Consider the following 21,346-nt stretch of genomic DNA (forward strand, 5'->3'; position numbering starts at 1 on the left):
TGTTTTGGCAAGATGAAACTATGCCGAGCCACAAAACTGATCTTGGAAACAGAGAGCGTTTCTGGCATTTACGAGAGGTATTCCTGGATTTAGCATAAGATTGCATAGGTTTAGAGTGGGTTTGGAGCACATTTTATTATGTTTGTACGTTGTTATTAGATTTTCTCCATATAACTTATGACTAAATAAAAATCGATTTAAAAACAAACTCTGCAGCAATACTGTAGTTTAATCATCATCTCTAAAAACATCTCACTGCTTTCTTGGTGCTACACTGTAAGTTTATGGACAAAATAGATCTTTTATAGTAAACTGTTCATGCAATAGCAAGAATTAAATTATTAATTTAGCTAAATGTCACTAGATCTACTTTTTACTGCCTTCTGTGCATCAAGATTCCTCTGAAAGCTTTTCTTCTTGACTACACCACATTTTCCTATGTACACATCTCTTAGGATTTGTCTAAAGCTTCCTTCCAACACATTTATTTTAATAAATTAATTTAAATACAGTGTTGTGTTTAATCTAGGTAAGATTTTACATCCAGATTGAAGAAGTTTGCTCAAAGGAAAGGAACTAGGAACATTTTTCTGCACATTCCCCTCCCCCCACACACACACTCCACACACCACCCACCACCCCCCCCCACCACCGCCTTATTTTTGGATGGGGTACCATGTAAAAAGTTGAGGATTTTTTTTAAGTGGAAAAAAAAAAAAAAAAAAGATCCTTCAGGTTAGAAACTAATATGAAAAAATGTTTGATTGTGTTATCTGGCTGCTGTTTATAACATAGAAAACAAGTTGTTTTAATTTATACTTATTTATATAAATTACTTGTAGATATACGTAAAAGTATCCTTGGGCTTCTGAAATTAGATATGACAGGCTCCTGCAGAAAGGTGTTTGACCTTAGTGTCTGTGACTCAGGAATATCTTTCTCTTTCAGTACTTGGGTTTTAAAGAGCTATCAAAGTATAACTTGTGTGAGGGTTTTTCTTGGTGTTTGTTTGTTTTTAAAGAAATCATATTAGGATCCTTTAGTTTACTCTTGCAGATTAAAATTTACAGCTTTCTTTTTATTCCATGCTTTGTTCTTTCTATGCTTTGTGCATATTAAACTGTCTGTTTTTCTTCTTTTCCATTAATTTTCCTTTTAGTAAGACCTATATTTCATCAGCATATCCTTGTCCCACTTCTTCCCCATGTACTTCAAATTGAAGCTCATTTAGGGTAATGCTGTGTATCTTGGAAGCGCAGGCTCCTTATCTGTGCTGACAGGCAAACAAAGGATCCCTTAATACTTTTCACACGTATGCAAACTACACATATAATCAAATAGAAGGGGAAAATAGAGGTCATTAAATTGATATTACATGTCATTATTTTATCTTGTCACGTCAACCCTCAGCAATTTACCAGGCTTAGGATATTGGAGACCACAATGGGGCTAATTAACGGGCAGTGTGCTAGTTTACTTTAGAATTTCCAGGTGTCTCATAGGTGACAAAATAAAATCTAATTATTCTGATATTTTATTAAGTGGTTTGTCAGCCATTATATAATTACTACTTCTGAAAATTATGGATATCAGGAAGGTAGAGCCTGTTGATATTTTTTTCTGAGGACAATTGCAATATAAGTCTTGGGGAAAGAAACAGATGAAACAGCATTGTGAGACTACAGTGAATGTTGTTTTTCCTACTGTGTACAATTATATGTAATTAGATCTGTCCCTTTTTTTTATTATGCAGTCTAAAAAATTAATTCTACCTATCCAGGTACTGAATGAGCTTGTAAATAAGATAGCAAGATCAACATAGTCTGAAGAAATAATTAGTAACAATTTAACATAAATTGTTCTGTTCAGGCTAAATCAATAGTAATGGAGATAAATAAATGGGTGGAAACTTTAAGTAATTACAAATCCTTTAAATTATTCTTGAATTAGAAAGCAAGAGAAAAGAACAGATTTAATTACTTTTATAGATGCATGAGAAGGGAACTTTCTGAATTAGGTCTTTGTTCTTTCTGTTCTAGAATATACTTTTTTAGGCAGCTGGTATTCTGTTTTCTGTACCTTGTAGGACTCGTTATGCAACTTAGTTAGGCTAGACATACCAACTCAGGTACTCTGAAAAATTACAAATATTAATGGGAAGAAGCAGTCTTCTTATTCTGTTAATTAACATCTGTACTCTGGTTTCAGACTGCTTATTTTGGGGACAGTTCTTACTTTTTGCATCACTCTTATGAGGAAAGACTTTTTGGTTCTGTACAGTAGAGAGGAATTTTTAAGAAATACTAAATTTACCTTTATTTAATGGAAATGTACCAGTATGTTTAAATGGGGCACGTAATTTAAAAGGAAAAAAATCTAATACTCTGCTTTTTTATTCTTACACACTATAGAAAGTTCTGCTTTGACATGTGAATATACAGTCTAGATTGTACTTTTTGCATTACTGTTTTTAATTTTAGTTACAGAAGTAATTTCTCATGGACTTTTGATATGTATCCCAGTATCTTTAAAAGATCTGATATCTTCACAGTATTTTTTCTGTATTTGTAAACTATGGTGTTTCAAAAGTTATTAGCTTTATGATGCATCACAGACAAATCCTCAAAGGGCAAAGCAGTGTCAAGACTGACTCTAAAGATACTATATATTTGCTAAATTAAAATCAAGCATAATAAATTGGAAAGCAGCTAGATGGTACCCTTTGGATCACCATGGAAATGCAAAGGTCAGAGACCCCAGAAAGTGCTGCTGAGACTTGGAGAGCTTTTAAAACCTAACACTGGTATTTTGGTTTTCTTGACCTTGAGAAGCAGCATTAGGAAGATACTGCATTAAAGCATTTGCTAATTGACCTAATGATTTCTTGGTATAAACTATTCTGAGTTATTACTGAAGAAGACCATTCTCAATCAAAAACTATCAATGACTGAAATAAAAGAACAAAAAAGAAACCTCAATGTTTTCCATTTATGTAACAATGAGAGATTGACTCAGTCTTTAAAATAAATGGGTGACTTAATTTTGTTAAACCTCTCTCCCTTCTTTAGCTGGAAAGGCAACTACTCATGCAGAACCAGATGAGAGAGAGACAAACAGCCATGCAGATTGCTTGGACACGAGAATTTCTCAAATACTTTGGGGCATTTTTTGGACTTGCTGCTGTAGGTTTAACAGCTGGGTATGAAGTTTATTTCCTAACAAAAAATATAATTATGTTACATTTATATTTCTATATTGTTAGAGCTTCCTTCTGCATTATAAGAGGTAGTTATTTTTATCCAGTAACTGCTCAGAGGTTGATCAAATGACAGAGTGACTCTGATTCCTGTCTGTACCAGATGTGGTTTAGTTATGTCTGTACTGCAGACATATGAAAGCAGAGACATGTCAACTGACAATAAAATAATATAGCTGAGGTACCAGAAGTTCAGTGTAAAATAAAAGTTGTGGAACATGGGGGATTATTTAAATGCCATGCTATTTTCTGTATTGTGATTTAATGAACTGTTAATGAGCAAGAAATCCTTCATCATCTGGTATTTTTAATATGTCAATGAACATATTCTGAAATCTGTTTACCTAAAATTTGAATCAAGAAACTCACCCAAGGGGAAAAAAAACGTGGCTAATAAAGCTGTATTTCATGGGGAAGAATTTGCCTTATACGACTTTTGTTTGGTAACAGTTTTTTTCTTGTGCTATATCATGTTTAGAGGGAATGTAGGATATATTTGTGATTGTGTGTACATAGTACAGATTAAATGCACTTTATGCATTATGTGTTCTCTGTAGACTCAGATGCATTTGGAACCGAATATCTTGATTGCTACATGTTGCATGTGGGTAGATGAATATATGCATGTGCGCATGCATGCTACATGAGTTAGATAATGCCATTTTTGTTAGATATATTCAAAACTAACTTGAAGCATTTTTTTAATACCCTTGGGTTGATATTTGAGTAAGAAAGCAAGCAGAAGATGAAAGTTTTTGAGGAAATTAGGACTTGTTCTTCTTTGATTAGAGATTGTAGAAGGACACACAAGACCAAGACAGTCAAGGTCAACCTAATCTAACAGTGCTGATGTGCTGAATGTCCTAAATAATATTTTTTCCATCTTCTTCTTTTTTTTTTTTTTTTTCCAAACAGAGCAATAAAAAAGAAGAATCCAGGAGTTTTACTGCCAATAGTTCCCTTAAGCTTTATATTTGCCTATCAATATGATATGGGCTATGGGACACTGTTACAAAGGATAAAAGGTATGTGTACATAACTCTGTCCAATTCACACATAGAACCAAGCTTAATATTTCAGATAACCTATTATCTTTTTAGAATGTCTGGGAGAAAACTTGTGATAGATTTTCTCCCTTTTTTTGTCAAAGATCTTACTCTTTCATTTCTTTTCTTCTCTTACAAGCAGATACTTTCTCAGTCAAGGTACTCATTCTACTTTTACAGCCTTTCCCTCCAGTTAAGACTGTTTGTTAATTTCTAGTCTCTTGTTTCAAAAAATGTGAATTTAAAGGCTATAAAAACAGCTGAAGAAAGCATTGCATATTTGGGAGAAATGACAGATCTAGTGATTCCCTTCCATATTCCACTCCAATACTGCCATTTTGGCAAAGTGTAGGGGATGATAACGGCAGATAAAGGGACACAGAGAGGAATCATGCCCTTACACCTTCATGACCTATCACAATTATCAGCTGATCATCTTGCCACAGTGCCATGCTAAGATGGAAAAAAGAGAGTCCCAGAAGGTGGGGTCTTGCCTCATAGTTGCCAGTGGCAGATCTGATTAAGTGATGAGTGTTGAGGACTACAGAGGTGTATTTATGTTAGCTCTGATTACTAGTGAAGGAACAGGCTAAGAGTGTCCACTGTAAATGAGGACAGCATTTGTCCATGGCCTGTCATCTTCACAGATCATCTTAATTAACTAGCTTGATTTTGCTGTCTGCTACTGACACAAGCATAGAGAAACAAAATCAAAATTTGTTTCAGCTCCTGATCTTAGCCTCTGGATCTCAGAGCTAGGTTTCCTAACTCTGCGTACTTAATTGAAAATAATGAAAATAACTCTGTGTACTTATTTAAAAATTGCAAAAATATACAAACTGTGAGGTATTTCCTGCTGCGTACAGGGGCAAATATATCTAGGTGATCCAGCAATGTATATCTGTGAACGTCTCCTAAACCCCACTAAATACATTTCTTTGGATTTCAATATGAAGAGGCAGCTAAGCACAGGGAGAAAAACTGGGTGGCTCTTGGAAATCAGAGTGTTGAAAAGGAGATTACTACATACAACGTAAAAGGAACACTTGGAATCTAGGATTTGTTAATTTTATTTTTTTTTAAGGAGGTCATTTTCATTCCAGAATTTTTAAAGTGCGAGTAGATCATAAAACAAACCTCATAGCAAGAGTATGTAATGTGTTTTCTGAGGACCATGTGGTCCTGTATAGGTTGAAGAGGGGCAATGTGGTATCCTATTGCTTTCCAAATAGGAGAAGTTATCTTCATAACTTCAGATTCACTAGGGCAACTTCAGCAGTATACAAGGCTTTGGAAGAGGTTTTGGAGAAAAGCAGCTCTGGAGCCAAATAGACAATAAAATTAAATATGCCAAACTAACTCTGTCTTTTCCAGGAAAAGTATTTCTCTTTTCCAAAAGAAATATGGTAGATCTACTATAAACACATGAAAGTGTGGTATCACATGAAGATTCAGTTTCCACGGAGGACGTGGAAATTAGTAGACAGGTAATCATTGGAGTAAAGATACGATGCCACAAGTTTATGCTTAAAGAGGAAAGATAGGTTTTAGCAGATTATTAGCAATATTTCTCAAGATTTGGTCTGGATCGGGTTTTGGTTTTTATTTTAAATTTTGAGTAGATTATACTAATAGTTCTTTGGATAAAAACTTGTCTGGTGTCATCAACAGGAAAGAAAGAAACTGTACTACAAGAAGAATTGATGACTTGAAGAACAGATAATAAAATAGGATTCAATTTGATAAGAAGGCCAGCAAGAAGCTAGAGGCTAGTAGGTATTTCTACCATCAGAGCTCACCAGCTGGAAATGATAGAAAAAGGAGAAAACCTGAATGTATTAAGTGGTCACAGAATGAGTATAATCCAGATTAAATAATGAGAGTCAAACGACGTATACAAATATCAAGTGAGGTTTCCTAGTATCACAGTATGGTTGAGGCTGGAAAGGACCTCTGGAGGTTGTCTGATCTAACCCCCCTGCTCAAGTAGGATCACCTAGAGTCAGTTGCCTAGGAAAATGTCCAGATGGCTTTTGAGCATCTCCCAGGATGGATATTGCACAACCTTAGTAAAACAGAGAGTACAGATAGGAAGCTATTGATGCAGGAAAACAGTAATACCTTCCTTGGAATTTTACACATAATCTGGATCTCTTCTGTATAAGGAATCTAGAATTACTGAAGAGTTAAAATTATTACAGAATGCTGACCTGCCTTGCAAGAGAAAATAAAGTCATTAGTTTGTTTAGCCTTGTAAAAAGACATGAGAGGGACCTGGGGGGGTTGATTGACAGCCGCCGGAACAGGAGCCAGCAGTGTGCCCAGGGGGCCAAGAAGGCCAATGGCATCCTGGCTTGTGTCAGCAATAGCGTGGCCAGCAGGGACAGGGAAGGGATCTGACCCCTGTACTGGCACTGGGGAGGCCGCCCCTCGATTCCTGTGTTCAGTTTTGGGCCCCTCACTCCAAAAAGGACATTGAATGACTCGAGCGTGTCCAGAGAAGGGCAACGGAGCTGGTGCAGGGTCTGGAGCACAGGTCGTACGAGGAGCGGCTGAGGGAACTGGGGGTGTTTAGTCTGGAGGAGGCTGAGGGGAGACCTCATCGCCCTCTACAGCTCCCTGAGAGGAGGGTGCAGAGAGCTGGGGATGAGTCTCTTGAACCAAGTAACAAGCTATCGGACAAGAGAGTATGACCTCAAGTTGCACCAGGGAAGGTTTAGACTGGATATTAGGAAGCATTTCTTTCCAGAAGGGGTTGTTGGGCGTTGGAATGGGCTGCCCAGGGCGGTGGTGGAGTCCCCATCCCTGGAGGTGTTTCAGAGTCGGGTCGACTTGGTGCTTAAGGACATGGTGTAGTTGAGAACTGTCAATGTTAGGTTAATGGTTGGACTAGGTGATCTTCCAGGTCCTTTCCAACCTAGATGATTCTGTGATTCTGTGAGAGATTTGGGTCTCCAGATTCTACTTACGGGATAGGATAAAAGAAAATAAGAGAAGGAAATTAAACTAATTACTAATATCAGCACTAGCATAAAAGGAAGTGGACTAGACTGAATGAATCTTGGTTGGAAATTAGAAGAAGGTTCGTAAATTTGTGTAAATCAGGTTCAGGAGTTCATTTTTGTTTAAGACTAAAGTGAAGCAGTTGAAGAGAAGGTTTTATGGTGCAATTGACCTGCAGGCACAATGCTTGCCCTTACTACTCAGCTGATCTGTGTGTCCACTCACATACTATTTTCTCAACTACTTCTCTGTTTGCCCATGTATTCTGTTGGTGCATTCTATGCTTCATCTGAGTGGTGTAATAATGAATGTATACTCCATTCCCTTTATTGTTCCCTCCTTAACTGGTCTCTTTCCTTCAGGGTATGCCTATTTTCAGCCTCACAGACAATCCCTCTCCTAAGCTAAACTGCAGTTTTTTCTGTACTGTACAATCTTCCTTGTACCTGAACCACCTTGATCAAATAGCCCTGCTGTCCTTCATTCTTTGGAATCAGTTTATACCCCTGGAGGGTTTCTGTATTTCTCTTTTGCCAGGCATTTTGCTCTAATCTTGCTTACAGTTAATCTTTTCTTCTTTCTCTAGCCTACTTGTCCAAATATCTTCTCATGACTTGCTTATTCTCCCACATTGAAGTCAGGGGTTTTTTTTTTCCCTGCTTTGTAGTTTGGGCTACTTAAAAGTGAAAACTGAGGACATAGAGGGTGACCTGGTTCTGCTGGGATAGGGTTAAGTTTCCCCAGCAGAGAGGGGGAAGGGATCTCCAGCCAGGTTATTCATACCATACTGGCGTCAGGTCTGGGCACGGCAGCGCGGGAACTTTTTTCTTTGGTGGCTTTGGTCGGAAAAGCAGGCGGGGGCCGGCTGTGTCCATTGCGGTATTTCTCTGTATATCTTTTGTCTTGTTCACTGTTATTGCTGTTTATTGTTGTTATCATTGCTACTGTTGTTGTTCAGATTGTTTATCACACTGTTGTATTAAATTTCTTCTTATTTTAACCCGGGGTTTGTGCCCTGCTTGTGTCCGAGGGTGGGGGAGGGACAACGGCAACATGGTCTCTGGTCCCGGCAGAGCCTAAACCAGCACAAGGGGGAATACCTGTGCCAGGGCCATGTATCAGAACTGAATCTCTTGGGGATGGCAGGGTTACAGAACAATGCTCAGGTGCACTGTCTTCTCTGAACGGCTAAGGACACTAACAATCTTTCATGGACCCGCTATCTCTGTTCTTGGTCTTGCCATTCTGCTTCTCTCAGTCCAGGTACATACTGTTGATGTTTTTCAGACAAATGATTAGAGGAGGGGAGGAATTACATAGCCAGCCTCCAACTGCACAGAACTTCTCCACTAAGCAATGAAACTCTGGCTACCTTTTCCAAGATTTAGGTAGCTCACTCCTTGTATCTAATCCATGTAAGAAGCATGTGTCTGGGCAATCTGTTCTAGTGCATCTGAGTGACATGCATAGAGATTTGACTGTAACATCTCTTTGTTCCCTAAGATCTCTTGCTATTTCATAACCACATGCTATATGCAACTGATGGACATTGTCTTATTACCAGTTACAGGGAACAGTAATCAGTGTTGTCCTGTTGGATATCACTGATGTGTGGAGATCCCAAGCACTGCAATACTACCAAAACTGCAGTTTTAGAGATTTTGGTTCAGAATGTTTTAAAGAATTACCACGATCTTGACTGCATTACCATATTCAGTGAGGTTTATTGCACATAAATACAGCTTCAAATCACTGTCATAATGATCCTCAAGCTACGAGTTAAGGCATAGGTAAACAAGATTGTTGGCATTGTACCAAATGGCATCAGCCAAAACAAACACATTCTTTGCCTAATATTCATCTTTCTTATCTCACAGTCAGACCACCACAACTTATGTATGATGTTCAATCTGTATCTTTGTTTTTTGGATTCTCTGTCCTAGATGTTTTCATTCCAGCCTTACCCAGAGCATTCTGCACCCTGCAACTTCTCCCTGATAGACTGTTAAGGCTGCTTTTTTAGGTGACTGTCTTATCAAATCTTTTTGTGAGCAGTATGCTTTGACCAATGCTTCTTCAAGTCCTGTGCCTATAGCCTGACATCTTCTAGCCTAAGCCTGAAACAAGAAAAAAAAATGTGCCCAAATATAGCGCATCTAGGATACTGTGTATGGGGAATTTGCTTGTTAAAGATTATGTATGCTTTTATGTGTATGTCTGATCCACCCTCTTCTCAGGCTCCTAACTGGTCAAATACAGTATGGGGCTGGTACAAAGTACATGGTGATGCTAAGTCCTTGCTGTATCTCATGCTTCCATTCCAAAACATGTGTATAATAAATAAATCTCTAAATTAAGCTTTACTCTAACTCAGTGTAGTTTTTAGGAGAAAGGGGCTAACAGAAACAGCAACAACTGCACAATTGATTGTTTTGATTGAAGTTCTTTCAAACAATTGCAGCCCGAGGCAGATACTCAGTTCAGATCAAACACCTCTGTGTGCAGTTATCCCACCCGTCCAAAATTCCTTAAAGACAACTTTAATGCTACAGTGGCATCAGCTCGTTTCTAAAATACATAGCTATGACCTGGTATTTTGTTGTTCTGGCCAAAACAAGAATAGCTAAATCAATTTATTTTTCTTTTTCTTTCTTTTTTTCTTTTTTTACTTCCTTTGCTTTCTCACAGTAAGGATGAGGAAATTTATTTCATTTCTTCGTTTCTTTATTTTTTTAAGGTGAAGCAGAGAACATATTGGACACACAGAGCAATTTGCTAGAATTGCCCAAAGGACCACTCACTTATGAAGACCTGGAGAAAATCAGAAAATCTAAGAGCAAATTCTTCATAGAAAAATAGAAAGTTGGTATAAAAGCTTGATATCTGAAATGTGATTGTAATACTAGTTTTAGACATAAATGAACCATTAAAATGTTGAGGAAATTATGAGCTTTTATAAAATCAAAGTATAATTAATCAAAATCTGTACTTTATAAAGCAATTATTTTCATATTGTATGTAGCTCTTGAAAGATACCAGTTGTTGCTGTAGCATATTCCTCTTGTTTAGAATGAAATATTGAACTTCCATTGTCTATTTAGAGTTTGAAAATAACTTTCACCTGTAGTAAAAATGTTCTGTACTGACCAAATTCACTATAATTAACAAAAATAAGTTAATTGGTAGTTATAAATTTGTATAAATATGGTCACAATTTTCAAGTATATTTAAAGATGCAGAGCTCAATTTGAAGTCAGGAATAGACAGTCAACTTTGAAAAATAAGACACTTTTATTTGCTGTTCTTTAGTCAGTAAACTCACCATCTGCTTCAAATTCTGGAATAAACAGCTTTTATCAGAATTAGGTTCAGAAGTAAACACGTCACTTGCTAACTGTGTGTTTTACTCTTAGGAGAAACTGTATTAAAGTATGAGCAGAGATGATTTCTCAAAAAGAGAAAACAAATTATGTGGTTATTTGCTGAATCTTTTTCATGCTTGTTTGACATTCTGAAACTCAGTATAATTTGTTTACATGAAATCGGAGTTTCACCACTAAGATGAATATTAACTTAGGCTAACAGCAAGCAAAATTATTAATGTATGTTTTTGTAATGAGTAGATCCAAGGGGCCTTGCAAGTACTGAAAAACTGAGGGATTTTTTTGCATGCCTTCCCTCTCGCATGGTATGTACTGAGAATATAATTTTAGTATATTTTATTGTTGTGATGTTACACTTGGCAAAAAATGCATCTTTCTGTATTGGAAATCTTGTTTAAGCACAGATTATTCTGTGTTTTGGATGGAAAATCTTCTAGCATTATTCTACTTGTGGAATGAATATCAAATGCTCAAAAAGCATCCAGTAATGAATTAAGCCTAAGTCTGTACTGAAAATTTGTTGAGTTAAAAATTAAATTCCAGCTGGAGTTAATGCCCTGAATCTATTTTTGAAGACTACTTGACTAAAATTATAATATAGTTACAGTAAGACAGGTGAATATATCATAAAACAAAAACTTCTCAATGCAGAAGAAATTAATAACAGTCTCCATAGCTGTGTAAGATTGATTTATGAAAGTACATTGACTTCTGCCTTCAAATCACTTCTGTAATTGGTTCTCTCATCTGCATATTAACAAGGCATACAATATGTAACATTTCAAATGTGGTACATTTCATGTGCAGACTGATAAAATGGGTTATAATAGCTTGCTGGGTTATAATGTCAGGGTCTACACTTTGGCTGATTAGGGTTTAAGGCAGTGATTTTAATTGTCTTGGAAGGCATGTCTCAACTCCATGCTACCCATGTGTTATGAGCTCACAAAATGCAGTCCAAGACCACCTCATGTTTTCTGCCTGTCCTATAACATAATCCCTTGCCACTTGCTCATATTATGCCCTGCTCTTGGGACATACGTATTGCTGCTTATTTCTTTTGCTGTCAACAACAGATCATCTACTACCTTTTGTCCAAGTTCTGAAGTCCACCTTTCTTTAATTTTGAAGAAGTTACAACAGTCTTTTATGTTTTAATCTGTCATATATTGATACTCTTCTTCCAAGAAGGAAAAACAATTAAAGCCGCTTGTTTTGGTATTTGTATGTCTCCACCTGGGCCTTTTAACCCAGTTTTTGATCCTATGAAAGACATTTTTACAAGAGAGCAGTTTTAATAGCAGTTTTATTTACAAATCATAGAAAATTAGGAAATACTCTAATCCTATCCACTGTGGATTAGGAATTAATATCTGTATGTTTGCAATAGATTGCTGGCTATGGTGTTGGATCAAAAGGTGGTGTTAAAGGAAGCAAGCAGGCTAAGCAAAATAATGAGGCACATAACAGTTTTAGGAGATAATAGGATAGCTACCTATTACTCCATCCTAGCTAAATTTTACTTTTTTTTCCTCCCAAATGTTAAACGTAGATCAATAGTGTTCATCCATTGCAAGACTCCACACTAAAAAGTGAAGGAAATGGGGCAAATTTATTTCAGTGTTACACAGTGAGTACCAGTGAAAGTTACCAGATCTATAAAGGAAAAGCAACAGGCTCTAAGCAGGACAGCCCAATGCCAAGCTCAGGAATGGATTTAAATGGGCTACATAGTATGTGCCAAAGATCGTCAAGAAGTTAAGGGTTAATCACCTTTACTGCCTTTATTTTTTACTGTTAGCTTTGCTTTTTTTTTTTTTAATAAATATATGCTTTTGTTTTGAAGATGCTTATTCTTTGTTACAGAGTATTTATTCTACTGCCAGTGTATTAATCAAAATGCTTACGTGTGCCAAGCCCAGTCATAACTGTCACATAGGTATCCAGCCACAGAGTGGTTGAGCTGTACAATTCCCTTCAGAGAACAATGGAAGGAAGCAGAAGAGTTTACCTTTGACAGGGTCTACTTCAGAGAAATAGATGTTTACAGCACAATTGCCCATAATCATCATGCCAGTTGTACTCATGGAAATAAATAAATAAAACACGTAAAACATCCTGCTCTCTTCTGTCATTGGTGCTTGACTGGCTTCAGATGTAAGACTTACTTCAATATATCACAGCAACTGTCTTTGTTTTCGTGAATCACTGCGGAAGAGAAGGAGAATAACTGCAGGGCAAGCTTGTTCTGACCTGAGGGCACTCCTTGCCACATTAATCCTGTTGGTTTTTCTGGTTGTAATGTCTGATAGGCACGTATCCTGAATCAGTGTCACATGGAGCAGGATTCTTCCAGGAAAGTGAGAAGTCAGTGATAATTAGGATGTCAAAATTAAACTCTTTGTGGTCTCAATATGAGTATGTCTCATTTAAAGTCCAAGAAAGTGCATGCTATTTGTAAGTCACAGCTGCCGCTCCACACTTCTCTTGTTAATCCAGTTTTGACAGGATACACGAGTATTGTTGAGAAACAAGCAAAGTCACTTTGGGGAGGTCCAGTATGGGCTCGTTCCTTCATTCCTTGGACGAATGATTTAACTTTTCTGAACCCTTCCTTATGATAAGGGAAGTTGATCTTACAGCCCCTTCCTAAATGTTATTTTATGACTGCATATCACTGCTTTTAAAAGTAGAACGGAAAAGCAGTTATGTGGACATATACAAATGAGATTGTTTCTGCGTTATTATATAATTGCTTAATCGATCTTGGAATTCATTATATAAAAATGCTTGGATTTCTTCCTTTTTAAAGTATTAGCTTTCTTAAAGGTGAACTGCTTTCTGAAACCAGGGATCATCTGATGAAGATAGCTGGATAACACTGGTACTTAGTCACCAATCACATGCGTGCTGTGGTATTTCACGTTTCTTGCAGAATCCTGTCTGGTACTAAGCAAACTTAAGAAATATTTTAAACACACATTTGGACAGCTTTCAAATACTAAGTAGCTCTTGCATTAGTGAATTGCATGAGTTTGAAAGGAAGTCAGTGCTTTTTTGTGCTAGTCTGATCTTCAGTGTAGATTGTCTGACATTTAATGTGTGAATAAGCCTTTTATTCAAGGTATTCAAGTCTATCAAGATACTGTTAAAATTTATCTTTTTCATTTAGCCACCTGTTTTCATGAAACATCCTCTATTCTCCATAAACTTTGATTGCTATTGGCCAGCAGATTCAAAATTTAGTGCAAGGGAGAGAAATGGCACAATCATCTTTACCTTATTTTAGGAAACTAAAAAAGACAAAATACTTGCATTGAGACAGTACACTAGATGTACCTACCTTGCAAGATCCTACAGATCATGAATGGACCTTCATTTCTTTGCTCTGCTGTTGTCTGTTCTTTATAATACAAACATTAAGAACGTGGGTAGTTACTTCAGATTAGTTGGATCTATTTATTTTCTTCTCTATGTAATTGTTTTGAATAGAAGTAGTTTTTCTAGCTATGATGAACAGATCAACAAACCTAGCCTCTGAGTTGATTTAAATTCATGGCAAATTACTGAGATATTGCTGGTTAGGCTTTTCTGTATAAAATCCTCTATGTCTTAAAGTTATATGACAAGCAGAGTAAGTTTCTTTATAGCCTGCTATTCAGATCACAGTAGATGTAGTCAAAAGTCTTAGATGCAAAGGCAATGTTGCTAAAATACTGCTGGAGGGAAAATAATGAGCAACACTCGTTGTGCTGTGTTTGTGCGGCAGGGTTTTGGTAGCAGAGGAGGGGGCTACAGCAGTGTCCTGCTGTGAGAAGCTTCTTGGAGCTCCCCCAGCTCCAAGTTGGACCCAACTCTGGCTAATAAGGCAAAGCCAATTAGCGATGGTGGCTGCACCTTTGCAACTAAGAAGGGTAACCTGGGAGGGGGTTGGGGGACTTGTGAGGAGGTTTTACAAGAAGGACACCCATGGGAACACCAAGGTCAATGGAAGGAAGGAGGAGAAGGGGAGGAGGTGCACAGAGCAGAGACCCCCCTGTGTCCTGTGGTGAGATGGCAGAGCTGCTCTCCCTGCCACCCGTGGGGGTCTACAGTGGAGCAGATTCGCCTGTGGCCTGTGGAGGACCCCGGGACTCTGTGGGAAGAAGCAGCCCCCGCTGTTGTATTTCAGCACTGGGAGGATGCAACACGTGGAGGTGACCCACGCCAGAGCATCTCGAGATGAATGCATCCCGTGGGGAGGACTCACGGTGGAGAAAGTCTGTGGAGGACTGTCTCCCGTGAGAGGGACGCCATGTGGAGCAGGGGGAAGAATGCAGACGAGTGCTTCCCCCGCTCTCCCCTTGCAGGAAGAAGCGTCGAACTGACTTGCAACCCCCATCCCCTGCCCCTGCGCTGCTGGGGGAGGAGGAGGTAGAGATCTCGGGAACAAAACTGAGCGGGGAAGAAGGGAGGGGTGGGGGGAGGTGTATTTAAGGTAGGGTAACGCTTCTCCCTGTCCCATTCTGTCTGTTGGTAGTGGTTTGAATTAAAGTGATTCCTCTTTTTTCTCCCCTAATGAGCCTGTCTTTTTCCTGTGACCATAATGGGTGAGTGACCCCTCTCTGTCGTCACCTCCATTCCTGAGCCTTTTGATTCATTCTTCTCCTTCCCAGCGCTGGAGGGGAAGGGTGAGTGAATGGCTGCATGGTGCTTGGTTACCCTCTGGGTTCCAACCACGACACTAGTGAAACTGCATTAAGCATAGTAACATTAAGCAATGTCAAACTACTGTCGGCTCATGCAGATATGGTCCTCATTAACTCGCTGCCCATTGTTGCAGTCTTTAATCCTAGCATAAGCGCATTTGTAGCCCATGTTTTTCAATGAGAAGAGTGATAGTGCTGCAGTGTGGGCTCTGCTGAGGAATTACAAATGTCTTGAAAAGACAGTCCTTCCAGGGCCTCTTTATCAGCTCATACTCTGTCACCTACCAACAGGCATTATGGAAAGCACAGAAAGTATTCTTTCATAATTAGTACAATGAAGAAGCAGGTGAGGTCAGAAAAAATACTTTGAACTATTTGTCTTCCAGTCTCTTGAGCGCTTGCATCTAGCAGCTGTAGTCAGAGGTTATGTGCTTCACACAGTTGCAAAAATGAGGTTCTTACAAAAAAACATAAAGGTGGCCATCATAATGCCTGCCTTTGCTTAAGGAGAGTTAGATGTGGTGCCACAGTAACTTATGGTCCAGTTAAATTTGAAGCTAAAGCATGTGGAGAGTCAGGAGCCTCCCAGCTAGATGGACAAATCAGCCTGCTATTTGGGGACCTCTCTTGAAATTCCCTGGTAAAAACTCTGAGAAAGACATATCCAACATTTTGCTGCTTTTAAAGACTGGATCCAATATCAGGCATGGGCATCAAAGTAGGATATAAAATAAATTGTATTAGTTTAGAAGCTAAGTGAGTCACCAGGTCAGTCACTCTCCAACTCAGGAAGCACCTTCCTCACTGCCCTGAAAGTCCTAATAGTGCTCTTGCACACAACTACAGCTCTCCAGTCACTGAAAACTATTCCCTTGCCTATAAGACTAGTTAAAATCCATGAGTCAGTTGAGCTCATGTGATGGGTATTTTCAGAAAAAGTCCACAACACCAACAGGATTGAGCTGCTGCTCTCTTTAAAAATGCAAGTTGTGATTACCTCCGCACAACTTGTCTCTAACAAAATAGCCATTAAGGTTTTGAGGGAGAAACAGATCGAGGTTTTTGTTCTTCAGGAATTTCACACTGACAGCCTCCACTTCTGCAGATTGTATCCTAGTAACAGCCTGGATTATAGTTAGTGTCTACTGTTGAAGAGGTACCAGTGTCTAAAACATTTCAGACTGGACCAAAAAGCAAGTCCAAGTATAGACAACTTTGCAGGTTGCTCACTGTTCAAGCCCTCTGCAGCATTTTCCTATATTCAGCTCAGTGTAAAACACCCAAGTCCTCCTTGAAAAGGTGACTGGAGTCTATGTCCTCTTTGCCAGCCCTGGTGAATCATTCACCTTTGTACACTAACCTGTGGACGTATGTCTTTGTGCCCTCCTTCTAGACTGAGTTTTGAGGGGTTTTCTCTATACACTTACAGTACTCAAGTGTAGATAGAAAACATAGCCCTCATGCAAAAGGATCTATAGACAACAGCGTCATTGTATTTTTAGAGAGATTAACTTTTCTGGTTTTCCAGAAAGTCTGTGACTTTTTATAAAAGGGGACATATTGTGCTGAAAAAAACCTCCGAACAAAAAAAAAGAGCAAAGTTTACTTTCACAGGGCACATAGTTCTACTTGGTGAGGCCAGAGAATGGCACCCTTGTCAAGAGCCTGCTGGGGGATGCTGGTGAAACACACGAGTGTGGAGCTCCACATCCGTGGGACGTGTGTGTCTGAGCCGAGGTGACTCTGACGCTTGGGTGCCTACAGCTGCCACTGAACGTGGGTGTTCAGAATGACAAACTTGAGAGAAATTCAAGCTTTTAAATCCCACCTCCCTCAGGTGTCCATGGCCTAAGTAGCTCTGCGGAAGTGTGTTTATTTCACTCTACTTTCTTCTGCCTTTTTGCTTCAGCCAACATTTTTAGGATATAGGGGTAGTTATACATATTCTAGGCCTGCAAAGGAAAAAAGAGATGAGCCGATGCGTTTTTCACATTTTAAGTCATCTGAGAGGGCACTGGCACCTGGTACTTGACCATGAACAGGGAAACCTGACACGGAGTGCCTGGCGGAGGGCAGGAGCCCGTCTGCGGGTCGGTGGGGAGCCGGGAGCCCCGGGAAGGAGGCCGAAGGTGGGGTGCACCCGTGCCGAGCCGTGAGGAACCGCGACAACAAGAAAGGGGCAGAAAGAGGAGGAAGAGTCCTGCCCGAGAGCGCCGCGACGCAGGTTTCGGGCACAGGGACCGCCCGGCGACGGAGCTGCCGGCGGCAGCAGCGGGACCGGGGCGGAGGAAGGGTCTCGCCGAGGGGCGGGGGCCCTCGGCGGAGCCGCGGCCGGGCCGGGGCGGTGACTCAGCGCCGCCTCAGCCGATAAAAGGCGGGAGGCGGGCAGGCGGCGGCAGCGCGCGCGGCACGCGGCGGCTGGGCTCGAGGCCGCGGGCGGTTGTGAGGCCGCGGGCGGGAGCGGGAGGAGCAGGACGGGCAGGGCGGCCAGGGCGGCATGGGGGCCAGGCTGCGCCTCAGGCTGCGGCTCCTCTGCGCCGCGGCAGCGCTGCTCTGCGCGGCGCGGCCCGGGCAGCCCGGCGGCGGGCGCGCGGCGGCCGCCGTCGCGCTCCCCGCGGCCGAGGGGGACGGGTACGGGGTGAAGCTCTGCGGCCGGGAGTTCATCCGCGCGGTCATCTTCACCTGCGGCGGGTCCCGCTGGAAGCGGCTCTCCCTGCTGGCGATGGAGCCGGCGCCCGCGGCCGGTGAGTGTCCGAGGAGCGGCCCCGCGGGCGGGAGGGACTCTCGGGGCGCCGCGCCGCGCCGCGCTCGGGAGGGGTCCTGTGAGGAGAAGCAGGTGGGCAGCGGGAGGGATGGGGCAGGGCGGGCGCCCCCGCGGCGCCTCTCGCTCCTCCCGCCCGCAGCCGCGGCGGCAGCGTCCCTCCCCGTTCCCTCTCGTTCCCGGTGCCGGTCGGCATTTCCCGTGACTTCTGAACGGGAACCTGCCAACTTAAGAAGAGGCGACACGGCAGCCGCTGGAGCGTTATTAGCCGGGACAGCCTACAAAGTTTTTGGCCCTCTCAGAGGCGTTGCTCGGCACCGGGCTGAGCAGCCTTGTCGGCGGCCGAGGCTCGCCGAACTCTGTTTAAAAAACCCACAAAAAAAAAAAATCGCGCTTTTTTCTTCTTGGCTGTGCTGGGAGATGTGATGCGCCCGCGGAAGCGGTAGGGCAGTGCCTCTCGCTACGGCTTCGCTCCCTTACCGAAGCTCGGTAACTCTGCGGGCTGGGGAGACCTGCTTCGGTTTTCCTGCTCCGCCAGGAGCTTCTGAAGCTGTGCTCCTCGGCTGTGCTGGGGCATCGTAGGATGTGGAATCGTTCGGGTTTTTTATCATTTGCTAGTGACTCCTCTGTACAAAAGAGTTGCCACGCTGGAGGATGGATGGCACTCTGGTTACGATTTAAACAGCAAGAACGGCTTTAGGGCTCTCTGGTGTTAATAGGTAAAATATTCGTCAGAGAATTTTACTGTCACGTGCTCCAACTCCAATATATTAAGGAAGTACAAGAAGATGGGGTTTGGGCTGTATTCGCAAACTATAGTAATGTAACAGTAATTTTAAGTGATGACTCTCATGTTGATATTTTGCATAGTGAAAATTGCGTTTTTAGCAAGGACAAAAGTTGGAATTATGGCTAAAATGTGTAATGGAAAAGCAGCTTTTTTTCTTGCTGAAACGTGTTGTTAATTAAACAACATTGGACCTAAGTCAGTTGATGAAGTCAGTATCTTGAGTTCCTTGGGAGTTTTTTGCTTGGTGTGTTGAGGGTTTTTTTCCAACAGGTTAAGTGGAAGGTAAAAATTACCTTTGTAATTATAACAAATTACATATGTACAGCCTCTCTTTGGACTGTGTTCTTTCCCAGCAAACTTCTGTTTTCATTTTTCTTAACAGTGGCATCTGAGAGCACCAGTCACTAAGGAACCCCCACTGTGCTGCATGCTGTCTAACTAAGTCTTCCCTACCTCAAAAGAGTACTTACTAAAAAAGTTACTATCTAATTAGTAAAGAGTAGCTACAACCGCTTCTATTTTTGTACGTGTTCAGGCAGGTGTTCTATCTGAAAGTTAGCTTCTATATATTAATTAGCCATGTTAAAGTAAATATAACATTCACTGGGTGTTCTCATGTTTTTTCAGTTTTCTAGAACAAAAAACATATTAACAACATTAAGACCGCAAGACAAATATTTCGTATTCTTTTAACTTTAAGAATTAAAGGAGCTGCTTTGCTTAACATTAGCTGAAGTAAGCAATGCCACTTGTCTTGCAGAACTAAAACCAAGGGAAATGCTATGAGGTGAAAGGAAGCAGAGCTGGTTTTTTGAGAACACTTCAGTCAGTGTGTGCTCAAAGTGTGTTTCTGAGTAAATTCTGCAAGCCTCTGCTATGCCTTCAGAAATGAGTGGAAAGCATTAGCTACAAAGATTGTATTTTTCCATAGCTATATCAGAAGCTGTTTACGTACAATATTTGCTTATTTAGTCCAATATTTAGCCCTCCTTACATTTGTTCTTTGTATGATGCTAGTTTGTATGACTGTGCATGGGAGAGGAGTGGTCTAATCTAATTCAGGAGCCACACATGGCATACCTCGGTGTGGTTTCTGCATACATGTCTTTACAACAAAATTTTGTTTCTGTGGAAATATTGGGTAGATCAGTAACACTGCAGCTGTGATAAGATAATCTGTACCTTAGCCACAATTGTAGGTGTGTACTGTCCGTGTTGAACAGGCGGCATAGGCTTTACAACATGAAGATTCCCCTGAAAGTAAGCTATAAGGAAATCATGGAGTGAAGACTCTGCAGTACTTAAGAGTTCTCCTAAATAACAGTGCTTTGCTTATTACTGAATGGTTTTTATTGCTATTTCCTAGAGCTATGTGCTCCTTCTGATACTCTTACAGTCTGAACTTAGTCTTCTCTTTAAACAGATTCTGCACGAACAGCAAGTAACAGACTACTGGGAAATGTCAAGCTGCAATCAATTTTGAGTCCTGAAGTGGAGCAGCTGCAGAGAAGCAGCCCGTTTCTTGGATGGGAGATGTATAAGGACTTGTATAGTTTAAATGACTATAATGAATATGTACCTGTGGCAGATGACTTCAGAGAACTTGTTCAACAGGTAGAGGAAGCTGTCAGCTCTCCCGCTGATAGGGGAGGAACAGGAATTGCAGACCACATGGGATCAAACAGTTATCTTTGGGCCAGGTATCCCAGAAGAAAACGGGAGTCTCTGGGTTTGGCAGGAATGTGTTGCAAATGGGGCTGTACAAAAGCTGAAATTAGTACTATATGCAGAGTTTAAAATCCTCTCTGCACTTATGCATGAAATCAATGTTTGTTGCAGTGCTACTTGGCTGAATACTGCATGGAAGAAGAAAACTCACCATATTTTATTTTGTCTGTAGCTGCCAGTAAACACTACTGGCTTTCTTTTTAAAAAAAATCCACAAGTGTAATTGTAATGACTTTGTTTTGCTTCAGTAACTTTTGACCTATATTTTTTACTCTTTTCAGTGTCAAGCCTTTACACTTAGATCACAAATGTATTGTATCTTTCTAACAGTTTAAGAACTTCAATGTTTCATTAAAGTGTAGTTCTAAGTGTTACCGAATTGTTCTTTCTCTGTCAACAGAAAAAGAACATCCATCCAGCGATGTTCTTGAAATGGGATTCATGGTACAAAACTGTAGAGAAAGTATATTTTGCCAGTTGAAACTTCACTCAACACTGACTCAACTTGCCGATTATTCCGAAAACGCTTTTTCCATTTCCTTGTAATTGCAGAATTGTTCTATGCAATACTGTCTTTCTAGAAGTTTTATCACAATACAACACTTGCAGCCCAAATATTTCTTCATATTCACTGGTGGGCTTAAATAGTTAGCAGGTGAAGTATTAGCACTTTAATTATTCCTTGCTTACC

The 21,346-nt window shown here is 40.5% G+C and overlaps 2 protein-coding genes across 2 annotated transcripts in view; both read left to right on the forward strand.

Moving 5' to 3' along the window:
- PLGRKT (plasminogen receptor with a C-terminal lysine) overlaps nt 1-12,806 on the forward strand; it is a 34,272-nt gene extending 21,466 nt beyond the window's left edge. Inside the window, exons 2-4 of the mRNA XM_074931664.1 lie at nt 3,069-3,199; nt 4,172-4,281; nt 10,043-12,806. Coding sequence (XP_074787765.1) covers nt 3,069-3,199; nt 4,172-4,281; nt 10,043-10,164 — 363 coding nt within the window. The 3' untranslated portion in view covers nt 10,165-12,806. The remainder of the gene's footprint in view (nt 1-3,068; nt 3,200-4,171; nt 4,282-10,042) is intronic.
- A 5,067-nt stretch (nt 12,807-17,873) lies between these two features.
- LOC141973281 (relaxin-3-like) lies at nt 17,874-20,952 on the forward strand. The gene is made up of 2 exons (XM_074931662.1): nt 17,874-18,120; nt 20,351-20,952. Exons 1-2 carry the CDS (start codon nt 17,874-17,876, stop codon nt 20,722-20,724), a joined length of 621 nt encoding a protein of 206 aa, XP_074787763.1. The 3' UTR covers nt 20,725-20,952.
- The last annotated feature ends 394 nt before the right edge of the window (nt 20,953-21,346 follow it).

Source organism: Athene noctua, chromosome Z (assembly GCF_965140245.1).
Source record: "Athene noctua chromosome Z, bAthNoc1.hap1.1, whole genome shotgun sequence".
In the NCBI taxonomy this organism is placed as follows: Eukaryota; Metazoa; Chordata; class Aves; order Strigiformes; family Strigidae; genus Athene; species Athene noctua.